The 23,343-nt window shown below is 37.9% G+C and overlaps 1 protein-coding gene across 1 annotated transcript; it reads left to right on the forward strand.

Moving 5' to 3' along the window:
- The first annotated feature begins 64 nt into the window (after positions 1 to 64).
- PLA2G15 (phospholipase A2 group XV) lies at positions 65 to 20,655 on the forward strand. The gene is made up of 6 exons (XM_030025571.1): positions 65 to 304; positions 8,317 to 8,473; positions 9,942 to 10,060; positions 11,655 to 11,753; positions 12,147 to 12,371; positions 16,379 to 20,655. Exons 1-6 carry the CDS (start codon positions 163 to 165, stop codon positions 16,888 to 16,890), a joined length of 1,254 nt encoding a protein of 417 aa, XP_029881431.1. The 5' UTR covers positions 65 to 162; the 3' UTR covers positions 16,891 to 20,655.
- Positions 20,656 to 23,343: the final 2,688 nt, after the last annotated feature.

The raw sequence follows: 23,343 nt of genomic DNA on the forward strand, positions 1-23,343 counted from the left end.
GGTGACGCCTGTGGGGGCGGGGCCGGCTGCCGCCGGGGCGGGGCGGGGCGGGGCGGGCCCTTTTCTGGCCGGTCCCGGTGGCAGGGCTGTACTCCGGCGGCGGCAGCCCCGGCGGAGTGGAGGCGGCGGCGGCTCCCGGCCCCGGGGTTATGCGCTGGGGTGATGGTCCCGCCGGCGGGCGCTAGGCTCCTCCCGCTCTCGGGAGGGAGCCCCTTCCTCAGCCTCGTTCTCCTGCTGCTGCTCCTCTGCCCCGGCGGTGGGTGCCTGCCGCGCCGCCGGCCCGCGGGGCCGCCCGTGGTGCTGGGTAAGAGCCGGGGCGTCGGCGGTGCGTGCGTCTGGCGCCGTGGAACCGCGTCGAGCCCGCTGTCCCTGCCGTCGCACCCCTGGCAGGGAGGCGGGGGGAGGCCCCGGGCGCTGCGGAGCGAGCGGGGTGCGGTGGGTACGGCCGCGGGGGTGCGCGCCCCGCCCGCCCGGCCGCTGCTGCCCGGGGCTCTCCGGGGTGTTTCGCTCAGCGACCCCGCTTTGTGAGCGCCCCGGTTGCTGCGGGTACCGGGGCGGGGCGTGCGGAGCGTCTCCTCCGTAACTCTGCCCTGGCGCTGACAGCCCTGGCCCGGCCGCAAAAGCGAAAAATACAGGCCCGGGTAGGGGGGGCGGGCACCTCGCATCGCATCGCACCGCACCCCACCCCGTGGCCGGGGGGGACGGGACACGAGCATGCTGAAAACATTAGGCTGCCTTTGCTTGTCAGTGGGCGTGGGAAAAACGGGGCTCGCTTAAATGCATTTTTAGCTCATTAACTAAAAGCAGGCCCTCGCTTCCCAAGTTTTTACTCCATATGAACCTTTCCTAAAAGAGGTTGGAGTCGGATGTGGGAAGAGAAGTGACTGGGTGTTACAGCAGCCCAACTACGAGCATTTAAAAAATAATAGGCTTATTTCATCGCACAAGGTAGAAAAAGAATATTGATTACTGGCCTGTGGTTTCACCTGTTAACACAAACCAGTTTGTAACAAATGTGTAGAAAGTATTCCTATAATAGGTACTAAGTAATATTTGTTAGATGCTTTTTGTATCCATTGATAAGAAGAATCATAAATAAATTTTAAATGTTTTAATAACTTGTCTGCTGAAATTGTAATTCTTAAGCATTCCAATATATTAATTAAGTGCATTTGGTGATATGTCAGTAGTCAGTCCTGTGAATGTATTCAGTATGCTGTATGTTCTTATTACGCAATTAACCTTGATGGTAAAGGGGGAAAAAAGATCAAGAAAATGGGAAAAATACTGGGAAAAGGATAATCAGTGGAACGTTGTTCAGTTTAAGCTCCATTTATTTATAATAATTTAGGCTCTGTTGTTGACTTTATTACTACTGTTACAAACTTCTGACATAAAAGGGTAAATGCTAAGCAAGAACTTTTCTAGAGATGCTGCGTATCTTGGGACCACCATGTACAAATTCACAGTTCTTAATAGATGGCTGAACTAACTGAGAGGATATAGATTTAGAAGTAGAAACTGCAAAAGGATGTGCTAAGAGGCTGGAGTTAAAATGTGAACAAAAATTCTTGGAGTTCTGTCTGTGAAGGTTAGAAGCAATCTTTTATCCCATCTTTTCACTCTGTAATGCTGGGTTTTAGCAATAAGCTTTGGCGCTTACTCTGGTGCAGGCTTCTTGATGATAAAGGTGATTAGTGTTTTAGTTGCTGATCCAATATTCAATTCTAGCTATGAAGGAATCGAAGAAGACTTAAATGCAATTGGGATAAAGGGATACTGATTATAGAAGCATGGAGTTACTACTGATGGATCTACTGTAAGTATGTATGTTCCTTAAGGATGCTTTTAAAAACATGGCTGACCTACATTTTGTTTTCCTAAGAGACATTCTGGTAAATACTGCGAGGCTGAGCAGACATTCATCAGTGATTGGTTTAAAACACAGACTTTCTTGCTATTACAGTGAATTTTCATCAGATGCTACAGAACTTGCATCTCTTGCTATTCTAGTCAGTGTCTACGTTTTAAAATTTGCTGGTTTTGCTGCCCAGTCCTGACCTGTCCAGAAAGTGAAGATTCAATGGGTTTTAATATAAATAATTTTTTGGGGTTGTCTGTATGTTTGAGAAAGTAGGTGCTCTTAGGGAGTGATTTGCTCTAACTGCCTATTGTAAAATACCATGGTTTTTTGATGTATAGAAATGACTGTCATTGTAAAAACACCTGCACTAAGAGCTTAGCTTCAATTAGACATGACATGGGCAGTGAAGATCAAACAAATAAAGGAGAGGAAGGAGTGACTGTCGGTCGCTCTGGTTCTGTATGAAATGTTCTCATCTTGATTCTAGTTAACTTTTCACAACCTTTTCTTCACCCTTCTTGCGTATGTGACAAGATAAGCTTTTCAGGAATTACTGCGATGAGGATGGTAGAAGGGTTTAGGACAATCATTTAGGGAGGCATTCTAAGTGCTGGCTTAACACAGGTGTTTGGGAGAGGGGAGAAAAACACACATTGCACTGGAACCACAAATGTAAAAGGAGATGGAGAGGTGTATGCAAGGCTGCATAATACAGGCCTATACAAGCCTGAGATGGTTTTGGAGCCCATACAAGAGGGGATACAGCGTTGATCCTCCTGATTTATCAGGTTGGCATCTAGACCCTTAATTCCTGACATGTGTTCAGTTTTTAAATATGTTTTTATCTTGTAGTAAATATGGTCTTATGATCTAAGCATTCACTTTTGGTCCGCTTGGAAGGTAAAACTCAAGTAGAAAGGGGAGTTAACAAGTTTGGTCTTATTCTGTGCATGGCGAGCTGGCTATCCGATCTTAAGGAATAAAGAAAGAAGGAATGCTGTTGAAAGGAATGTTGTCAACATAATGATCACTTCAGAAATGTTTTAGACTGGTGATGGTCACAAGACGCAGTGTAACTTGCTCTCAAATTTTTCATGTAATGACCCCACTTGCAGTTGCAGCCTGTGCTTATGCAAGTAACGGTGGAGGAAGTAGAGCAGTAGTTTGCAAATACGGGGCATTGCTCATACATGGGTAACTTTTGTTCTGCCCCCCAAGTACTAACAAAATACTGCTGCTAGGAATATAAAATCTGAGAACAGATGAGCTGCTTGAATACAACCTTGTAACTATTGGCTGTAGTTGTGGTGGCAACAGATCTCGGATTTGCAGAGCCCTCTAACTGGCTCAGGTGAAGTGTGGTTCTGTGAAACAGCTAAGCCAATCCAACAGCTCATTAGTGCTCCCCCAGCTTTCCTTGTGCCTGCTTATTGGCCACCTTGTGGAGTTGTTTGTCTTGATAAAGCATGAGAAAATTAACCTGTTGAGGAAGAAGTGATTAATTTTGTAGTTGAATTATCTTAACGGAGGAGCTGGCACAAGGAATGTGGAGAGTGGCACCACTCCATTTGGATTAGGTTATTTTTTAAGCTGATCTGTGTATCATCAAATGGTGCCTTAGTAGCAGAAGCTACTATGCCTGAAGATCATGCTTGTACATACCAATGGAGCAAGACCAGGGACCAAACTGACATGGGTAGTAACTGACAGCAAAATACTGTAATGCAATTGCTCAGTTTTCCCTGAGCTTTAAATAACAAAGCATCAAAGGGTATTCATATAGTAGTGGTACTAGAGAAGAAGAAACACAAAGTAAAAGTCAAAACTTTACTTCCAGAGTCCTGCCTGAAGGCTTGATATCAAAGACACAATGCTCATTAAAATGTAAGGTGATTCTCTTGTTTTTGGGGAAAAGGGGACTACTTAAGATACTGAATTGCTTTCATGCCTTTTTTTTTTTAAGAGTTTCCTAGTCAGCCAGGACAATGTATTCACACAGGAATATCTCCTTTAAGAACAAGGATAACCTACTCAATACCTCTGCTCTACTGACAATATCTACTAAAATATATATATTCTGTACAAGTACTTCTGGATATCTGCCTCGTGTTTACATGCAATTATAATATTTTTGCACTTAACAGTTTGGTTATATATGCAACATGCTTGTCTTCTAATGCTTGCAGTAAGAAGTTCCTTTATTTTGTGGTTGCTCTTCCTCCTTCATTTTCTCATAGTCCATCGATAATCACTGCATACTATCTCATGTCTTATCAATTTTGGGAGCTGATAACCTGTCCTTATAAGATCAGTGGTGGATTCACTGAACTCTTTACCTTTTAGAGCTGACTCAACACAATTACTATATCAATGTTCTGATACCTTCTGCAAACAATTTGTTAGGTACTTGGCTAAAGTTTTCTAGAAAGACACCTAAATGAAGTTTGTTAATAATTGATTTACATGCAAACGAGGTTTGTCTGTGAATTCCTGCTGACTGCTAATTGGGAGGTGTGTGTTTGTATGGTCAGCTGGCTAGATGTCAGGAGTGATTTAAATGTTTATGCCTCATGTGATCTGAGGTATCTAGAAGTATCATGTGAGATGTTGTTTGCTTTCTTGTTCCTAATTTTAAACACAAGCCTTTTCTGTGGCAGTCTATCATGGAGTCTATGAGCTACTTTGAGACATTCTCCTTAGAGAACTGTGGTCAGAGTTTAAAATTAATTTTCCAGAAAACGTGGTTCATTTTGAAGGCATGCTAATTTATAGAACCAAAAAGATGACAGTTATTTGAGGAAATTATACCAGTTAAAAAGTTACAATAGTTGATATATATCCAAAGGCATTTGCATTTCAGATAAAAGTAGTAAAACAGTACCAGTTGATAGTGCCTCTGCCACACAAACAATAGCTGCCTCCCCCCCTCCCCCATTATATTGGTACAATTTTTTCTTTTTTTTCCCAAATGAAATTTAAGATCCCCCTATTCATGGCTTTTGTTGAATGTCCTTTTCTCTTTGCTTCCTGAGCAGTATTAAGGCAAGTCCCTTTCCAGGGTGCAATTTGCTTATTGTCTTCTGCTGGGAACTGTGAATCAGTCATTAATACTTAAGGATAGTGATAGGCAGGAGTGTCAATGTATCCTAAAGCTAGTTATTGTAGTTCCCAGGAAAAGTCTGTAACATCTTTTAAACTCTCAAATGAAATTTGTAAATGTGCTTTCCATAAAGCTTAATCAAACAAGAACACATCCCAGAAGGAGATCTACTAGCTTTGTCAGGGCAGTTGGGGGGGGGGGGGGGGGGGAAGGCAAAGGATACTATAAGATGGGAAGTGAATTGGGTTCATGGCTGTATTAGAATGAATTCTGTTGGGATTACTGTCTGTGAAAAATGAGAATATGCTAGAACTAATAGATCATCAAACCTGATGGAAATACTTTCTGCTGGATATGAAATCTCATTATATTTCCAAATGTCACAGTTCAGAAGTCAATACATGTATTACACAACTACAAATTAGGGAAGCAAGGGTACTGCTTGAGATCTTTTCTTGGACATCCAGTTTTAACTAGTGCTAATGTATTTTGCAGAACTAAACTTGCCAGTTATTTTGTACATCTGTGAGGTCAGTCTGCAGGCTTTAAAAAGTAAGAACTTTCTGTAATGTTTCCAGCAAAAAGGCTTAGAAACTACAGATAATAGTAGATGAGAAGATGAGAAAAATTGCTTACAGATTACTCTGCCCACAGATGCTTTCTGTGTATGGCCTGAAAGCAAAGGGAAATGTGTGTTTTCTACTGCTTTCAAATTCCATCACAGAAAATTCAGAAAGGTCTGTCCTTATCCTACAGAATTAATCTTCGAAGTGATCTATTTTTAACTTGTTACTTATCAAAAAGCCACTAAGTAGTTCTCCAGCCAAAATGTAAATCATTAACACTGTTAAATTGTGTGGGATGAGGACTGAAGATCTTGCATGTTTCTTTCCATAATGTGAAAAATCAAAATTTGCGCTTTGTTCCCTACAGCTTCATCATGAACCCTATTCAGCTTGCAGAATGTACTTTAGAAAATAAAACATGAGTTGTGAATTATAGTGATTAGCAGTTTCACTGTTAATATGGAAATGTAAACCTGAAAAAACCTTTTTGTTAATCCCTGCTTTATAAGCAAACAGGCATCACGCCTGTACCTGAGACTATTTTTTAACTCCAGTATTGTATCTTGGCACAGGTGGAACTTGCCCCTTATCTTTTGTTTAGAATTACATAAAACTACTGCTTTTCAACTTGTTCCTTATTGTCCCTTAAGTAAAAATTAGTATGTAATGTTTCTCATCTGCTATGAATTGGACACAGGAGCACAGCCTCTATCCTCAAGCTTCTTGAAGATAAAAATTTCTTAACCAAATTAAACTTGCAGTTAATCTAAGATCATTCCATTAAGTCCAAGTGAGACTTTGTATCGTTTCCTGCTTTCAGTACTCTTTTTGATACATTTGTCTTGATTATAATCTGAAACTACTTCAGTTGTGAGTCTTCCTACTCTGAGCGGGAGTGCTTATGATTATTTGAGTGCTGTTTGGAAAACTCAGCAAGTTCTTAAAACTCTGATACTCCAGATGTTTGTCTAAGTCTTCGAAAGGTATCTTTGCTGGAAGAGTTTGATTTTTACCCAAGGAAATGAGATTCCAGGGTAGAACAGAATGTCACTTTTCTACTTTGTTTTGCATTGAAACTGATGACAAAATCAACCTGTTCTGTCCTTGGCAGGTCTGCTGCTGCAACTGGCCAGCCATGAATGATTGATATAAATAGAATTACACTCTGTTCCTTTTCTAATTAAAAGCACTGATACAGCACAGGCACGAGACTGTGGAACAAGCTGTTGCCCTATAGCTCTATAAGCAATAACTAAAGAGCATTTTGTGAGGTTACCAGACTGAACTTCAGTAAACTCTTTCTAGGGTGTGATGCAATACTATAATCTCCCTTACTATGCTTTCCAGTATATCAGAGTCCTTGAAATATGACCTAAAATAAACTGTGGTCAGCTACTGGGTCTTTTAACCTAATGAGAAAGTAGAGGTAGTTAATAAAGAAATCCTGAGGTGTATCTTTTCTGCAGTGGTTGAAGGTTGTAAGAGTGTGGTTGTCCAGGTCTATAGTTTGAGGTTCTGTCCTTTTTCAGTTCTGCAGTGTTCCTCTGAAAGCCTATCTGGCTGTCCAGTTAAATTAGGTGTTCCACTAAAAGGTAATATCTCTTTCTTTAAACCATTGCTAAGTATCAGAGTTCTATAGAAAAACTGTTTTGATTAAATAATTTACTGAAGTGGGGAAAAAAGAAAAGCAACTGTATGGGTAGGCCTGCATTAAAAAACTTCAAAATTAAACATTGATAAGTAAATAGGATACAGTTATGCACACACTGAAAAGGTGGGAGGGTGTGGAGCTGAAAGGGGTGGGGGGAACCCTTAAGAAGTGCCTAACGCTTACATTTTTCTAATTCAGAGAAACTTTTTAGTTACTGAAGTATCTTTGCCTTTCTGGTTGAAGAAAAAATGATTAAACATAACAATGTAAGAAATTTCTCTGGAAACTTGCTGTTGAAAATTGTAAGAGCATTTTTTTGAGCTTAGTTCTAATTTAGAAATAATATTCCTGTCTCTATCTAGTGTTTAAAATAAATAAAGGAAAAGAAAATTTCATCAAAGGAATACTGGTATTTGGTATATGCCTTTAAGAACTATGCACTTCAGAGAAGGTGCAAATACAAGACCCTTCCCTCCAAGTATTACTGATGTAATGTATCAAAAAAAAAAAGTGAAGATCAAAACTGTTGTTGCATCCAAACATGAATGTAAAAGATATGAAACTATATATTTGGATTATTATGCTAGCCAAATAAATCTTGTTGTAGCAAAAGTGCAGTTGGAGGTGAAGAAGTAAAAATAAAAAACATAAATGGAGCTGCTTTCACTTTTCATATTTTTTTAATGTCAAATTGATAGTTTGCAGGCAACTGTTTAAAGAGAACAGAAAGAGTTGCATGTGCAGTTGTAATACTCTGAAGAAAAAAAATCTTCCAGAAAGATTCAGTTTGCACTTTAAAACACAGATGATTTTAATAATATCCAAGACCATCTGTTTTTCATACCCATGGCCTAACATGACCTGTTCCTATACAGTCTGCTTTTTGAAGATATGAACTGTTGATCCAGAACTATTCTACATGATGGTTCCCCACTGATGATTTTTGAAAATCCAAATTTTTTCAGTGGAAAATGTGCATGCAGTACTTTGTTCTTACGAAACATTTTTTTATCCAGTTACAAAACTTAGTGGTATCTTTGGATGTAGTGATACAGCACATGAAGGCTACAGTATTAAGATGTGTATATTATAATGTAAAATGTTACACACTTTGTCTCATTTTTATATCTTGCAGTTCCAGGGGACTTAGGTAATCAGCTGGAAGCAAAGTTAGATAAGCCATCAGTAGTGCATTATCTATGCTCCAAGAAGACAGACAGTTATTTTACACTCTGGCTGAATTTAGAATTGCTTCTGCCTGTCATCATTGACTGCTGGATTGATAATATCAGGTAAGACTAGAAATGTCTCTCTTTGCAGTTACCTCCTTTCCTTAGACTGACATGCTTTGTACAGAATGGCTGCCTTAAACTTTCTTTTCTGATTCAAGACCAGTGAAAGAAATGACTTGGAATTCTGCTAGGTAGAGTAACAGGATGAATCGGAAGATGTGGCTCTATCGCATCTGAGGTAGCTGTTCATCAGTGATGAAAAACAAAGGTTGTCTTAGTTGCTTCCACTTTCTCTCCTACCAGTAACCCAGTGTTGGTTTGGGCACTTATCAGACACTTCTGTAGACTTACCTAAAGCAGAACATTTTCTGCTTTTTTGATGAGGCAAGGGGGAAGGAGGTACATTGGGCAGCTCAGAGGGGACAGGCAGGAGGAATGCGAGCTTGCACTTTTGCTGGCAGTGTATCATTAGAGAGCAGTCTCACAGGCAGTTGAGACACACCATGTCCTTCAAGGGCAGTCAGGAAGTCTCTGTCCAGAATTATTTTCGTTTAAAACATTGCCTAATTTAAAGCATCCAGACTATTTCATCATTCAGTCTGCTTCATTAATGTTCCCGTAAAAATTGTATAAAAACCTCTATGAAAACAAGAAATACTTAGCTTGTGCAATTTAAAAATATTGTATTGGCATGTTGCTCTTTTATGTGAATATACTGAGCTGTTGTGTAGTTTTACTTCTGCTTTATGTCTTGCTATATGCCTTACAGGTTAGAGATTTCTGGTGTGTGAAGATTTGAGTATCAGTTCAGAATCTAAGACTCCCATCTAGGGGTTAAAACTTGCATTCAGAAATGGCAAATGTATTGATATGGTATTAAAAACAAATGAACAAAACCCCGACAATAATAATAATAATAATGACCCCAACCCAATGCTCCGGATTCTTCGTATCTCAAATTGATTTGAAAAGTATCTACAAAACACTCAATACTGCTGTGTGTTTCCTGAGGTACCAATCGTTAGTCAAGAAATATCAAGTACTCCCTTATGCTGGTGTGGGTGTTCTAGTTAAACAGAAATGAATTATTTTCATCTAGGAGAATTTTTCTGATATCTGATTTTACAGGTATTTTATCTTCTACTGCTACATTCTTAATGTTCTTGACAAGTCCTCTCTATTATGTGGCTTGATGCAAAGTGAAATGGCATAGAACTACATAAAGTAGCTTGTATTCTAAAGTTGAAGTTCAGCCACAATTCTGTATACTCAGTTTTATAGAGAAGATAAGTCTCAGATTCTGCCTGTAAAGCATTAAACCAAAATAATTGTTTGCATTGTATAACCTCTTAACCATGAGAGTACTCTTATGCCTGCCTGGGTTTTTTTGTTTTATTTTTTCTTCTCGGTAATAGCACTTAAAGTTCTTGTTACTGCACTCAGAATGTAAGACCCAATGTAGCTGAGAGTTGTCATGTGGTAATATGACATGTTTCATGTTTTTCTCTCTTTTTCTACCCCCCCCCAGGCTGGTATATAATCGAACAAGTAAGATTACAGAACCACCAGATGGAGTGGATATTAGAGTCCCGGGTTTTGGGCAGACTTTTTCCTTGGAATTCCTTGACCCAAGTAAAAGGAGCGTTGGTATGTACAAGCTGCGTCTGAAGTGCTTTGTCACCTGTAGGATTTTTCTAGTGTGACTTTATACAACAAGCTACTGAAATGTGATTTCAAATTACAGTTCTGTTTAAAAGTAGAAAAACTGATTTTGTTGTTGTTTTTGTTTGGTTTTGGTAGTACGGTAGCATATGGCTCACTTAGCTTTTAAGTGTTTTCATTGTATTGTCTTGTCTGTTGTTTGGCCTGATAGATTGAGACAAGAAGATTCCATGTTACTTAGTCTTGTGCCAAATTTAAGTTCTCTGGATGAAACTTGAGTAGGTGCTTTGAAGACAGACGCTTTTGGAAAATGAGATGGGTTGAGTAGAAAATTCTGTGACTGAAGCTTGACAAGCAAAACCAAAATAAACCCACTTCATTTTAGCTTGGTTCTGAGTAAGATGCTCTTTGGCCTTAGGAATGAGTTAATGGGCTTGGGAGATACTGTACCACGCTCTGTAGTTCCCCATCTTTTGTTGGTGTCAGAATAATTATATAATTACATTTTTGCTGCAAAAGATTTCTGCATTCATGTGTTTGCAGGGTTTTTTTAGTGTTTTTGTAGAAGTCATCTTTCAGAAAATACTGAATCTGATAAGCTTGTGTGAGTAGTTGTTAGCTGTGGCTGAAGACTTAAGTAACTTAATAGCCAGTAGTGCACTGAGCTTCATGTGCTTCATAGCATGGATTTCTTTCCTTTAGGTAGCAATCTCCAGAAGGGCAGTAATGTTCTTAATGATCTTCATTAGATGACTCTCATAACCAGAACAGGGCCATATATAAAATTGCTTCTGTTCATTTTAGGGACTATATGATAAGCTTTCAAGACTGAGTGAGGTTTTGCTCCAAACTTAAATATGACTGTGATATTCAATAGGATGTTTTGACACTTAGTCTTTCAGAGTGTTATTAGATGCATTTAATTGTGGTAATACTTAAACCCTATGTGTCAAAGCTTGTAATATGTAACATCTTTAAATATGTAACATTAGCCAGTCTGCAAATGTTTCCCTTCTTTGCTATTAAAGCATCATATTCAGTCACTTAAGTCTTAGTCCACTACCTGATAGAAAAATAGTTTTGGGGTAGTTTCCAGAATTTTGCCCTGGGGTACACTGTAACCATTTGTTTCCAAGAATGAATGTTGGTGAGGTCCAGGCCAATCTTTATGAATGTATTACATACTCTACCTGAAGTTAATCTGCAATCAACAAAAGCTAGGACTCTAATGTAGTAATTTCTTAGATGTCTTATGCTTGAACTGTAAAGAATACATTTCTGCTGCAGAGAATTTATCCATTCTGTGTATACCACATTTTGCTGCACATTTGATAGATCAGCCAACTAGTAGGAAGTTTTAATAATGGTATTCTCTCACTTTTGGGGGACAGCGGGCAGAACTAATTTTGTTTAATATGCAGCTTTCTAGATTGTCAAAGATTAAGACTACAGTTTTAATGTCTGAATATATGGTATCAGAGATAATGTTTCCAGAACTTGGTTTGTTTCACGATAGTGTCTGATGGCTGCTTCTAATGCTAATCTTTTCACTATTCTGTTTCTTATCTGATGTCTACAGGCAGTTACTTTTATATGCTGGTGCAGAGTTTAGTAGATTGGGGCTACAAACGTGATGAAGATGTACGAGGAGCACCTTATGACTGGCGAAAGGCACCAAGTAAATAACATTGTTACTTGAATAAAATTTTGACTCTCCCAGACAGCAAAAAATGTTTTGGGTCTCTTCTCCCATCCCACCTGTACAATTATACTTAAACTTAATTTTTACTAGTTCTTGGGCCTGGGTACCCCTGGACCCAGATGAAAGTTGTGTGGTGTGGTTTCTTTTTTTCCTTGCTACTTAAGACTTGCTTAAAAACAAAACAACAAAAAAGCCACACTACCAAAACGCATCCCCACAAAACCACCCACCCCTCCCACTTAATACTGGAATTTCTAAGCTCTGCATTATTAATTCCACAGACAGTTAAAAAATTAACATTTTAAAGAATTGTGTTGATGTTCAGCATTCACAATTAATAACTGCGTAACCTGTATATGTTTACTTCAGATGAGAATGGAGACTATTTTGTGGCCCTTCGCAAGATGATAGAGCTGATGTATGAGCAGTATGGAAGTCCTGTTGTCTTAATTGCCCACAGTATGGGTAATATGTACACCCTCTATTTCCTCAACCACCAGACTCAGGATTGGAAAGACAAGTACATAAAGGATTATGTGTCATTAGGTGCTCCATGGGGAGGAGTGGCTAAAACTCTCCGTGTGCTGGCTTCAGGTAGGTAACTTGAGTGTTTGCAATGTATTTTGTTAGCAGTGTAAGATACTAACTAGACTGTTAACTGTAAGACTGGAGGATGAGTGTTTAAGGAACTATGAAGTTAAAAATATTTTTTCATAAGTGATGGCAACTTTGTTTCAAGCCCTGTGACCAGACTGTCATTCTTTGTTTGTGGGAGTGGACTGAATTTTTTTACATTCCTTAACCAGGAGCTGTGTTGCCTCTTGACCTCTCCTAACCTATTTTCAGCAGATTGTTGTCATCTGCTGTTTGGCCTGGTGTCTTCTATTTCTGTCACTTCTGTCTCCAGCCTGATTGCTCTCTGTTCAGTATTGCAAAGCTAACAAGGACTCCAGAGCATTCAGTTGTTTCCTTTGATTAAAGATCACACAGCTGCTTGAGGTTAGCATTAAGGGAAACTTGTAGACATGGTGGTGAAGTGGTGCCCACAGCACAAAAGCCTGTTGAAGGTTATAACTCTACAGATAAGGAAAGTGTATCTTCGAGATCGTGGGTTTAGCATACTAGATATGCCTGACACAAAAAAAAACCCGTAACCTATTTCACTAAGTAACTGCAAATGACTGATTGAAAAAATTCACTTACCCCATCATGTGATACCATAATTATTTCATGTGCTTTGGCATTTAGTTCATGATGTTTTGGGCTTGGCTTTTTTAGCTTGTTTCTGACTTGTTAGCTTCGGATATCACTATCTTCCTAAACAAAGCTGACATCAGAAACTGGACTTCATCAAAATGCAGAACGCACAGCAAGTGCCAGCCATGCATGGACAGATCAAAGAATACTTTGCTTAGCAAAGGCATTTGATTCTGAATAGTAGTGCATAGCTCAGTTACTAATTAGAAAACTTAAATTGGATGTTTGTATTGAGTTATACATTGTTAAATCTATTGCAATGGCACTGTAAAAACTAATATCCCTTTTCCCACAGGCTTCCCCTGACAAGTTTGCATGCTACAGAAATGGCAGGAAGTGAGCAATGTTAACTTCATAAATTTCCACTTGATTATATAAAAATCCACTGTCCCAGATTTCTGTTGGATTAAACTTTTATGCTTCATGTCTTGTTCATCCTTTGTAATGCGTCTCATCCAAAGTGGCTAGCTATACAAATGCATAATGAATAGTTGAATTTCTACTAAAATGTAGTCATCTTTTAATCTGTATGTCTGTAATAAACTCCGTGTTTTAGAGCAGAAATTTAAGAATCACGTAGGAAAGTTAAATGGGCAGAACGTAATATCGGAACGCACATTTTTATGCTAGTTCTGTCTAAAATATCTGTAGTAAATCACCACCATCAGGCATTTAATACTTGGATTACAGTAGTCTATTAAAGAGTTTCTAAAACTGACATTATCAGGATGTTAGTACGCAGAGGAATTGTTGCTTTAAAGAAAAATACTGCATTGCTGCAGGAAAGACAAGGCAAGATATGAATGCATTCTTTCTGCTCCCATTCCTGTTTATAATATGGTAATGGCTAGGAACTGTATGTCAAATCCACAGTTGTGTTATTAGAGTGGTAAACAGTACACAGGTGGAATTATTTTCTCTAGAACTTCTGTAATACTTTCTGCTACTTATTCATGTGCTTTGCAAGATCAATACTTATATCATTACAATTCCAGTGCCAATAAAGTGAGGAGGTTCTTCCCACTACAGTGACCAAAGACACAAAGTTCACTCTGGTGGCTTGGTGTGGGTTGTTTTTTGGGTTGTGGGTTGGTTTTTTTTTTTTGTCAGCTTGAGATGCTAGCAGTGTCTTCCTTAGACCTAATACTTTGTTCACTATAATGTCAATTACAGTCTGCCTGCTGACTTAAGCATGGTCTTGGCTGTACAGTACTTCTGCACTTCAGAGAAAAGTAAAGGATTTGATAAGCATTTTGTAACAGTTCTGTAAGAGAAGGCTGGAATAGTCAAGTTCTGTGTTTGAGTATTCTACTGGAAATAAATTTTGTAAGCATTCCTTTCATTGTTCAATTTGGAACTTGGGCTTTCTTTGTTGAAAACTGCCAAGTAGTATTCAGTAGCTTAGTGATGAGTGCATAGTTAAGTATTTATACTACACAGTAATATGAAACACATTTTTCAGGACCTTTGTGATTCTTGCTGTGTTCTTTTGAGTTTCCTTTTTAGTTGTTTCAGAGTTATACTAGCAATGTCTTCATGTAGTCGTCCTAAAGATGGCATTAAAGACTGTGCTTTAGGTCTTCTTGCTGAAGCAATAGTGCCACCTTATGGAACTGATAAATATACTTTGGTGCTATTTCAGGAATAGTGGTTTTGGTTTCAGTATTTCAATTTGTATGGTGTGGTTGACCTGGATCACTATGTGCTGTAACCACCTGGACCTAATAATGGAAATTCTGATTCAAAGTTCAGCTGACAAAAGAATTGAGGTTTGCCAGCCATTGTGATAATGGAAAATAGGTCTGATTAGACAGTCACCATGAAAATAAACTCGGATCTGTCTCAGGGCTTTTTTTTTAAAAAAAATCAAATAGTTTGTTTCTAGTAATCACTGTATCTGCCACTTATTAAGCAGCTTTTAAGTTTGTGAAGATGCAAGAATAATGGTTAAAATATTCTTATGGTTAAAATATGAAGAAAGATGCATATAAACTATAACTTAGTCATGTGTTAGTTTTAGCCATCTTTGGAACAAACTGCTAAGAAAACAATGGCCTTGATGTCTACAAAAAATTCTTAATGTTTTGGTCAAATACTAGTTCTCTAATAAGAGTAAGTCTAAATTTGGTAAAATGTAATAATTTTGTTTTTATTGGGTATTGGATAATTTAAGACCTTTATTGATAATAAGCTTTAGCTCTCTAGATTTATATTATATTAAGACAACATAATGCCTTGGAAAAGCTTGGCCAGCTGAAAACATTTCCCAAGTATAGTAGTCATCAACTGGTCTTTCAAGAATTGTTGGTTTTGTCTGTTGTCCACCCCCCTTCCCCCCCCCCCCCTACCCCAGCAAAGATGTAGTTTAGGTTACCAGAGTTGCTAGAAATATTACTGCTACATTAGAGAAAACCTGTGTTCTGAGCAGCACAAGTATTTTAGCAGCCCTGAAATGCTGACTGGAAGGGAAGATACCAGCAATTTTCTATGGTTCCCACCAGAAGCTAACAAGCTCTAACTTTTTTTTTTTTCCCCCCAAAGTACTATGCATAGAGACTGAATTGGTCATTGAGTGTAGCATTCTTTCTTGATAACATAAGCAGAGACAGTAATACTTGCTTTGCTTCTGTTTCCTTTTATGATAGTTATCTTTTTAGGTAATTATTAAGAGTCTGCCATTTTCTTTCAGTTGTAGGCATGTTCTGGTAGGTTTTGTTATAAAGGGAGTGCATAAACTGGTAAAACACTATGCCAAATGGTAAATAAATCAATAGTAATTTTTATAGATATCCTGAATGAAATACTGCTACTCTGCTTGTTTTGAATGTGCAAAATTGTAAACATCTTGTTAAGCCTATAAAGTCTCTATAAACTCTTCATGAGTTCTTAAATGTGTGTGGAAAGTAGTGTTTATCTGTTCTTTCAGCAAAAACATGGTCTAGGTACCAGAATCACTGTAAAACACATTTCCAGAAGATCATTTAAGACAAAACTTGCAAGACAAAACTTGAAAATGGTATAAATAGTGCCTAATAAAAACTGATTTCTTACTTGGCTCACACAGGAAATTTTTTCTCCTTTAAGAAGGAACATATTGGAAAGGTGGCAGTGTTCTTGGTTTGTCATTCATTCATCAACTTGTATTTGAATTTGTAAGTTATCAGAAGTTAGTCTGCAGAAGTTAATTATCAAGACAATTATAAATAAGGAAAAACTTCTCAAATTGTCACTGTAAGCAAAGGGAATAATCTCTTTATTCATGTTATTGCTGTGAACGGTAGTAATTGCTGCTGGTCGAGATTCATGCTTTGCTTTCTGTATAATGAAATTCCACTTTTTTTAAGGTGACAACAACAGAATACCTGTTATCAGTTCACTCAAGATTAGAGACCAGCAGAGATCAGCGGTTTCCACAAATTGGATGCTTCCTTACAACTACACATGGCCTCCAGATAAGGTCTTTGTAAGCACACCTACAGCTAACTACACTCTTCAGGATTACAGAAAATTCTACAGGGACATCAATTTTGAAGATGGCTGGCTCATGAGACAAGACACTGAACACCTGGTCTACCAGATGACACCACCTGGTGTGCGTATACACTGTCTTTATGGTACTGGTGTGGAAACACCCGATTCCTTCCATTATGAAAGTTTTCCTGACAAAGAACCCAAGATCCTTTACAGCGATGGGGATGGTACAGTAAACTTACAGAGTGCCTTGCAATGTCAAAAATGGGTGGACATGCAAAAACAGGAAGTGGTGATATTTGAGCTTTCAGGAAATGAGCATATTCAAATGCTATCCAACGATACTACTATCTCCTATGTGAAAAAGCTGCTTTTTGATTTGTGATACCTTGTGTTGACAGTTATTTTCCTCACCTGTAATGCCTTCCCTTAAATATGGGAAAATATCTTTTAATCCCTTGATATTTAGATATTTGAATTATTTATTTTGTGTTCTTTTTTTTAAGGCTGTGTTTAAGAAGTTGTTTGGTGTCCTAAATGATCATTTGTTCCCTATTTGTGTTTATGATGCTTCATAGTATTTTCACATTCTGCAAATTTGCTCAAATATGCATTTTGGTGCCTCTGGTGTTGTGTCCAATATTCATACAGACTTTCATTTGGAGATTGTGCAGCCCCTTGCACATACTACATAGAATCATAGATACGTGAGTTCCTTTGTGTGGTCTTTGCAGGGTTTGGAGTGGGAGGGCTAGGAAGGATTGCAACTTTAGATGCCCATAAAAAAAGGGAATGATATTAACAATTTGGGAAGCACAGTAAACTTTTTAAAGGGTCTTGCATATTCTGATCCACAGTTCCCAGTACCTTAATTTGTAAATGTGCATATCTACTAGCTAAGATAAGGAAGAGCTCTGCCTGGAACTGTACTACCTTTGTCATAATCTAGCCTTTCTTTTATTACAGCTTTTGGGGGGAAAAAAAAGATAAGTGTGTGAATTACTTGAAGCTTATTATTAGGTAACTTTTTTTTTTTAAAGAAGAAAATGTTTGCTCAACTTCTAGAACCTGATTACATACAGTCTGGAGTCTGAGGAATTCTCACTTTGTGCTTTATTTATCAATGAGGGAAAGAAGCTAAACAGTGGTTAGTGCTTGCAATAACTGTAGCTCTGTGGAGTAGCACATAAATTAAAGCTAATTGAATTGAATGCTGGCAAGCAATCCATACAGTGCAGATTTGCATTTCTGGGTGAAAAGTGATCTTGTGTGGTAGAAGTGATAATGGATGGTGGGCATTAATTTAAAAAAGTGAACTTCCTGAAATGGGGTGGGGAATGGAAGTCAGCATAATACAGTATGAAGTATAAACCTTGTTCTCAGTCAATACTTAAGCTCTGATCCAGTTACTGACCAAGTAGTGATTGGATGAACATTGCATTCAGCTGAAAAGCAACTCTACATTTTAAGACTAAAATCCATTGCCCATAGATTACAAGTTTCATTATTGCTGTTACAAGAAGTTGGGATACACTGTTCCTTAAATGTTTCTGTAAACTGCTGAATATGCAACTCTGTTCATTTCCTACAGTATCATTTTACTCAGTGTTTAAAAAAATAAAAATTCAACTCTGAACTCCACAGAAACAATAGCCTAAAGGCCATCATATTTACAACCTTGATTACAGAAGTCCTGCTGGAGAAAGCTTCACTTGAAGATTCTCTTTTGCTTGCTTTAAAACCAGTCACCCAGTTAGACTGCACTTAGTTTTCTGAAAACACAATTTTGAATGCTTTCAAAATGCTAGGTCCTCCAAGAAAAATGTTTTAAGAGTTTCAGAAACTCATCAGAACTATTGAGGATTCATTACTTAAGAAACTGAAGTTGTCAAAAGGGTAAAGTTTTTAACTACTTTGGTAACATGCATAAAATGTTTGCTGCCATTAAGCGTATCAATAAGATGTGTTGAAATGACAGGCTTGAACTCTTGTTACTGTAGAATGCAAACATTCTGGCACAGGAGATAAGTTAAAGGCTTTAAGTTTTAATTCAGAAATTACTTGTAAATCCATGACAACTTGAACTAGGGTCACAGATAAGTTAAATAGGTTTTAACTTCCTTATTTAGCTTCATTTCCCCCCCTGCATTTGCCCTATTACTTTTGTTGAGAGTGAGTACGCATTTTCCTCATTTTTAAAATGGAATGTTTATCTTGTCCTCAGTTGCCCAGGAACCTACAGTTCAGCCGCAATATTGCCCAGACTTTTCCAGAGTAAGTACTGAGTTGCCCCAAGTAATTTGTAATTGGTAACTGTTGAAAGGGGGGGGGGGGGGGGAACAAACAAAAAAACCAACAAAACCCGAACAAAAAAAACCCCCAAACCCTGCCCCTGAACCCAAACAACAACAACAAAACCCACAAAAAAAGTCCTTTGGCCAAGTGTTCTATTTTATGCAGGGCTGTCAGCTGGATAAGCTTCAGGCTTGTGTTCTAAGACTGCTCAAAGCTGATAAAGCTCTTCCTGTGGTCTGACTCAATTTTTGAATAAATTGCTATGTTACTGGTTTACAACAGAAAGAAATTACAGAAAACAGCTTATCACAATCTGTAGTTCTTGCTGAAGTAGAATGCCTGCTAATAAGCACTGGAATGAGTGGAGCTGGAGGCTGTATTGCAGGATACCAACATGGGCATGAAGGGCTGAAAAAAATGAGAAAAGAACATAGGTAAACAGTTCTTAACCTGATCAGGAGAATGTTTCTAAGCTACATTTAGATCCTTACCCATTAATTGGTAGCATTTTCAGTCTCATACCAAAAGTTTAGCTTCAGGGTGTTTTGTGATTTGAAGTTCCAAAATACAGGATTCCATAAGATGCTTTTTAAAATTATTTTTCCTTTACTACTTTTTAATACTACCTTCTGTGCCCCAAAAGAAAAAAAATATTTCTTTTCTTATTTTGGCAACTTAGTACTGTGTTTCTGAGATCAGTTGACTGTATCTTTTAACATAAAGATTTGTAAATCAGCTTTCCATTATTAGACAAGGCCTTGAGTGTGTCTCTTTAAATAAACTTGTGTCAGTTAACCTGGTAAAATGAAGCTGAAAGTTTTTCAGGGTGCTTTTTTGTTTATGTTGTTTGTCACTATAAAGCCTTGCTGTGCAAGAACATGTGTACCTGAGTTCTAAGTACTGTGTTAGAGCAAGCACAGTGCTTCTAGTGAGATTTAGATTGGATGTGATGGTTCTGCAGGCTATAGTTGTGTTTTATGTCCAGAAGTTGTGATTTTTCTACCAAATCATCTTCAGCCCTTTCATTTTCAATTTCTTGTATATTAGGATGGAATTCTCATTGAAAAATGAATGCAGCAAATAAACTACATTGTTCTAGTCATTGAAACTGAATGACTTCACTCAGTATGTTGAGAAGTGCTTACTCACTATGGCATGTTCCTCTACAAGGCAAGAGTATTTAGCATTTCTGTTACAGGCCTGCTAGAGCCATGTGCACTTGAGCATTCTAGATTCTTGTGGGGAGAGAAGTCTGAAGAAATAAATCTTTAAGGAGAGGAGAATGTGGCACATCCTTAAGAGGAGTAACTCAGGTGCTTTGCCACACTGCACAGTTGAAATGTTTGAATTTACTGATATATCTTTGTTATACCTAACACATATCAATCATGTCTCTCTTTCCATAATTTTTACTTTTATTCTTCCAGGATATTTTCAGAAACCAAAAATTGTCTTGAGGACTGAATGTGTTTCTTATTTTTGACAAAATATATAGAAAATGCTGAAGAAACTTTCAGCTGTCACTGTAACACTTCTGAAGAGGTTCAGAGTCACTGTGTGATTCTGTTTAAAAACAGAAGGCTTCACTAACTAGCAATAATTGCAAAGGACTTGCAGACCAAAGGAAGGAATGTTTGGTATTAAGGTAGTTCTTGGAGCACAGTGTGTTCAAGGCCCTCTTAAATTCAGGGAATGTTTGGCAATGACTTTGCTGCTCTGCATTTAACAGTATTTTGTATGGAACATATTCTGAGACCTAGCATTTTATATGCTCTTTTTGTGTATGAATGCGTTCAATAAATTTTGAATATTTTATTGTCAAACTTTGATAACATAATAAAGTTGATCTAATACAGCTTGTCTCCTGTTGTGAATAACATGTTGTCTCACTGCTCAGATGGAAAGTCAACTTATTGCTGTTTTTCTTCCCCACAGGTTCTTGGTGTCTCTTTTTTCACAGTAATTGCTTCCTGGTTCATCTTCAAATGCAACTACTGTCTTGTGGTACATTTGGAGTTCTCTGTTAATTGTTCTTGAATTCATGGAGAATGTGGGACTGAGATTACTCAATTTCTTTTGTTTGCTTTCTTGTTCATCTTGTATGGAAAAAAAAAAAAAAGTTCTTGGGATGCCTCATGCTTCTGTTCAGGTAATCATTTTGAAATTAGTCCCTCAGTCCTGAAGTGTCCTAAATGCTTGCAGTTGCCTTTATACTGTTGATTTCCAAACTGATCCCCAAATCCATGCATGTTGACCATACAGTTTCATGGTTGTATGAAACAATATTTTTGCAATTAAAAATAGTGCATTGTGGCCCTGAAGAAATTTTAATGATAGACAATGATTCTGTGGGGCAAAAAACCTTATCAAAGTAATCTAAAAGCCTGTTGGGCAAGCATAATTCTTCTGGTGGCTGGACTGGATGCTTCACTAACCTATAGTACAAATGATTGCTTATAACTCTTGAGAAAGAAGAAAAAATGTTGAGGCTGAAACTTGCCTTGTGGGGGCTTTTTTTTTTTACATGATAAAGACTGTAATACAAGATGAGTGCTAGTGACTGCTGCTCCTCTCTGTGCCTTGGATCCCTATTAATCGGACATCTTGTCCCAGTACAGTTCTTGCTCATTCCTTCCTCAGGGTTCATTGACCCAGATGATTGAAGGAGAAAGGGGAATGTGGCCTTTCTCCAGCTCCCTATTAAAATGGGGAAAGTCCTGGACTTAAAGCACTGTGCCAATTCTTGGAAGAAGCTGGGAAGGCTGAGAGCACAGGGAATGGGGGACAGAATGATAATGGGGCCCGGCTAGAGTGATGCCAACCCATGTGAAAGACTGCTGTCCTGTGTAATGCTAGAATGTTGATGCAACACTGGTGTTAGCTTAGGTTGTGCATCTTTCAAATAACAAAGTTATAGTTGCATATTGCCTGATGCTATTTTGCTGTGCTATCTTAAATGCTTACTTTAATGATGGGATTACAGTTTTGAGGAATTATGTTGATTTTCTCTTTTGCTTGAATTACGGTTTTCCTCCAAAGTTCTAGCTTAATAGTTTCCTTTGTTTTAAGACTAATTTACTTTGTGGTCATTCAGATCAAAAAATGAGAGTTAAGTGGAATGTTTAGTTCCCAAATCAGCATTCTTCAGGCAAAAGCAGAATGTAATCCCAGAAATTCATATGCAGTGTTTTACTCAAAATATTGATAAGTTTGTCTTAATGATTTGTCTGTATTGATGTTACTTGCCAACTTCTTGTTCTCAACCATGCAGCATCTGAGCAGAATATCCCAATCCTGAACTCTTTTCCTTATCGTGTAACAGGTGATCACTAATTTTGAGTGAAATAGTTTAGCAAGGTACCTTCATTTCAGGTTTTAGGGATTAGTTCTTAAATAATTGAAGTTTAAGTGATTCCCCCCACCCCAGCAGATTTGGAAGCAATGGTGGTATCATACTAGTACTTCTAGCACTTTTGCAGGTTCTATTCAGTTTGTTACCAGTTAAGGCATATCCTACTGTTTACAGTACTGCTTGTACTTTCTCAGCATTTAAAGGTGCTTGATGTGGATCAGTGTCACCCTCAGCTAACAATCATAGAAAACTATCTGTTATTTCTAGAATGAGTTCTGTGTACTGGAGCAAATTCTTAAATTTAGGTTTTAACAAAAGACTGCATAGTAGGTTACCAGGGCTGTTAAAGAGCTACTGCTGAAAAATCTGGAAAGCAACACGTCATTTTAAATGTTAGGGTACTGGAAAGCCAAATTAAAAATAAAATATTTCTGTAGTCTTGTAAGTTGTTACAGAGTGGCTAGTGAACTAACGAACCTTTGACTTGTGTTAGCTGGATACATAAACACTTCACCCAGTTACAAAATTTTATTTCCTTCACATGAAAGAAATAATTTTGTGATGCAAAAAAAGTGAGTTGTCTCCTTTCATAGAAAGAATGTTTAGCATGAAATACAGGAAAGGCTTAGAAGCTGGAAAAAGTGGAAAAGTACATGAAGCTAAAATAAGATGAACAGCAGTAACAAAGTCCCTAATGAAATTTGAAAACTGAATCACTTTAGTAGATTAAAAATGCAAATAGAAAATACATTTTGATGCTTTGACAAAGCAATCCAACTAGAAACTTTCTCTTACTGATTGATGATTCTTCAACAGCCCTATTTATGCAATGACTACTAGTTTCAATGGACTTAATGAATTTGAGGAAGTCACGTTACACACCTTATGTATCAGCCTGAGTTTGTCTACTGCTACTTGAACAACTTAGAAATCTTTACTTTTGCAAAACATGATGATTTTGCTAGTCTTTGACAACTGAATTAAAATCCCAAACCAAACAAAAAATTAAAACCATAAAACATGCCCCTCCCTAATCCTTCAACAATATCTTACCACATCTTGAATGTCTTTTGATATGTGTTAAGAGAACCAAAAATGAGTTATAATTTTCCTATCTGTTACATTTCAACAGCATTCCTATCATATATGCACTAAAGACTAGCTGCATCAGTGGAAAAAGTGCTAAAGCCA

The sequence above is a fragment of the Aquila chrysaetos genome, chromosome 9 (assembly GCF_900496995.4).
Source record: "Aquila chrysaetos chrysaetos chromosome 9, bAquChr1.4, whole genome shotgun sequence".
In the NCBI taxonomy this organism is placed as follows: domain Eukaryota; kingdom Metazoa; phylum Chordata; class Aves; order Accipitriformes; family Accipitridae; genus Aquila; species Aquila chrysaetos.

Excerpts from the sequence above, each read along its gene's own strand:
- PLA2G15 (XM_030025571.1), top strand. The coding sequence starts at position 163 with ATGGTCCCGCCGGCGGGCGCTAGGCTCCTCCCGCTCTCGGGAGGGAGC. Across the intron at positions 305-8,316 it reads GGGGCCGCCCGTGGTGCTGG|TTCCAGGGGACTTAGGTAAT; the intron begins GTAAGAGCCGGG and ends TATATCTTGCAG. Across the intron at positions 8,474-9,941 it reads TGCTGGATTGATAATATCAG|GCTGGTATATAATCGAACAA; the intron begins GTAAGACTAGAA and ends ACCCCCCCCCAG.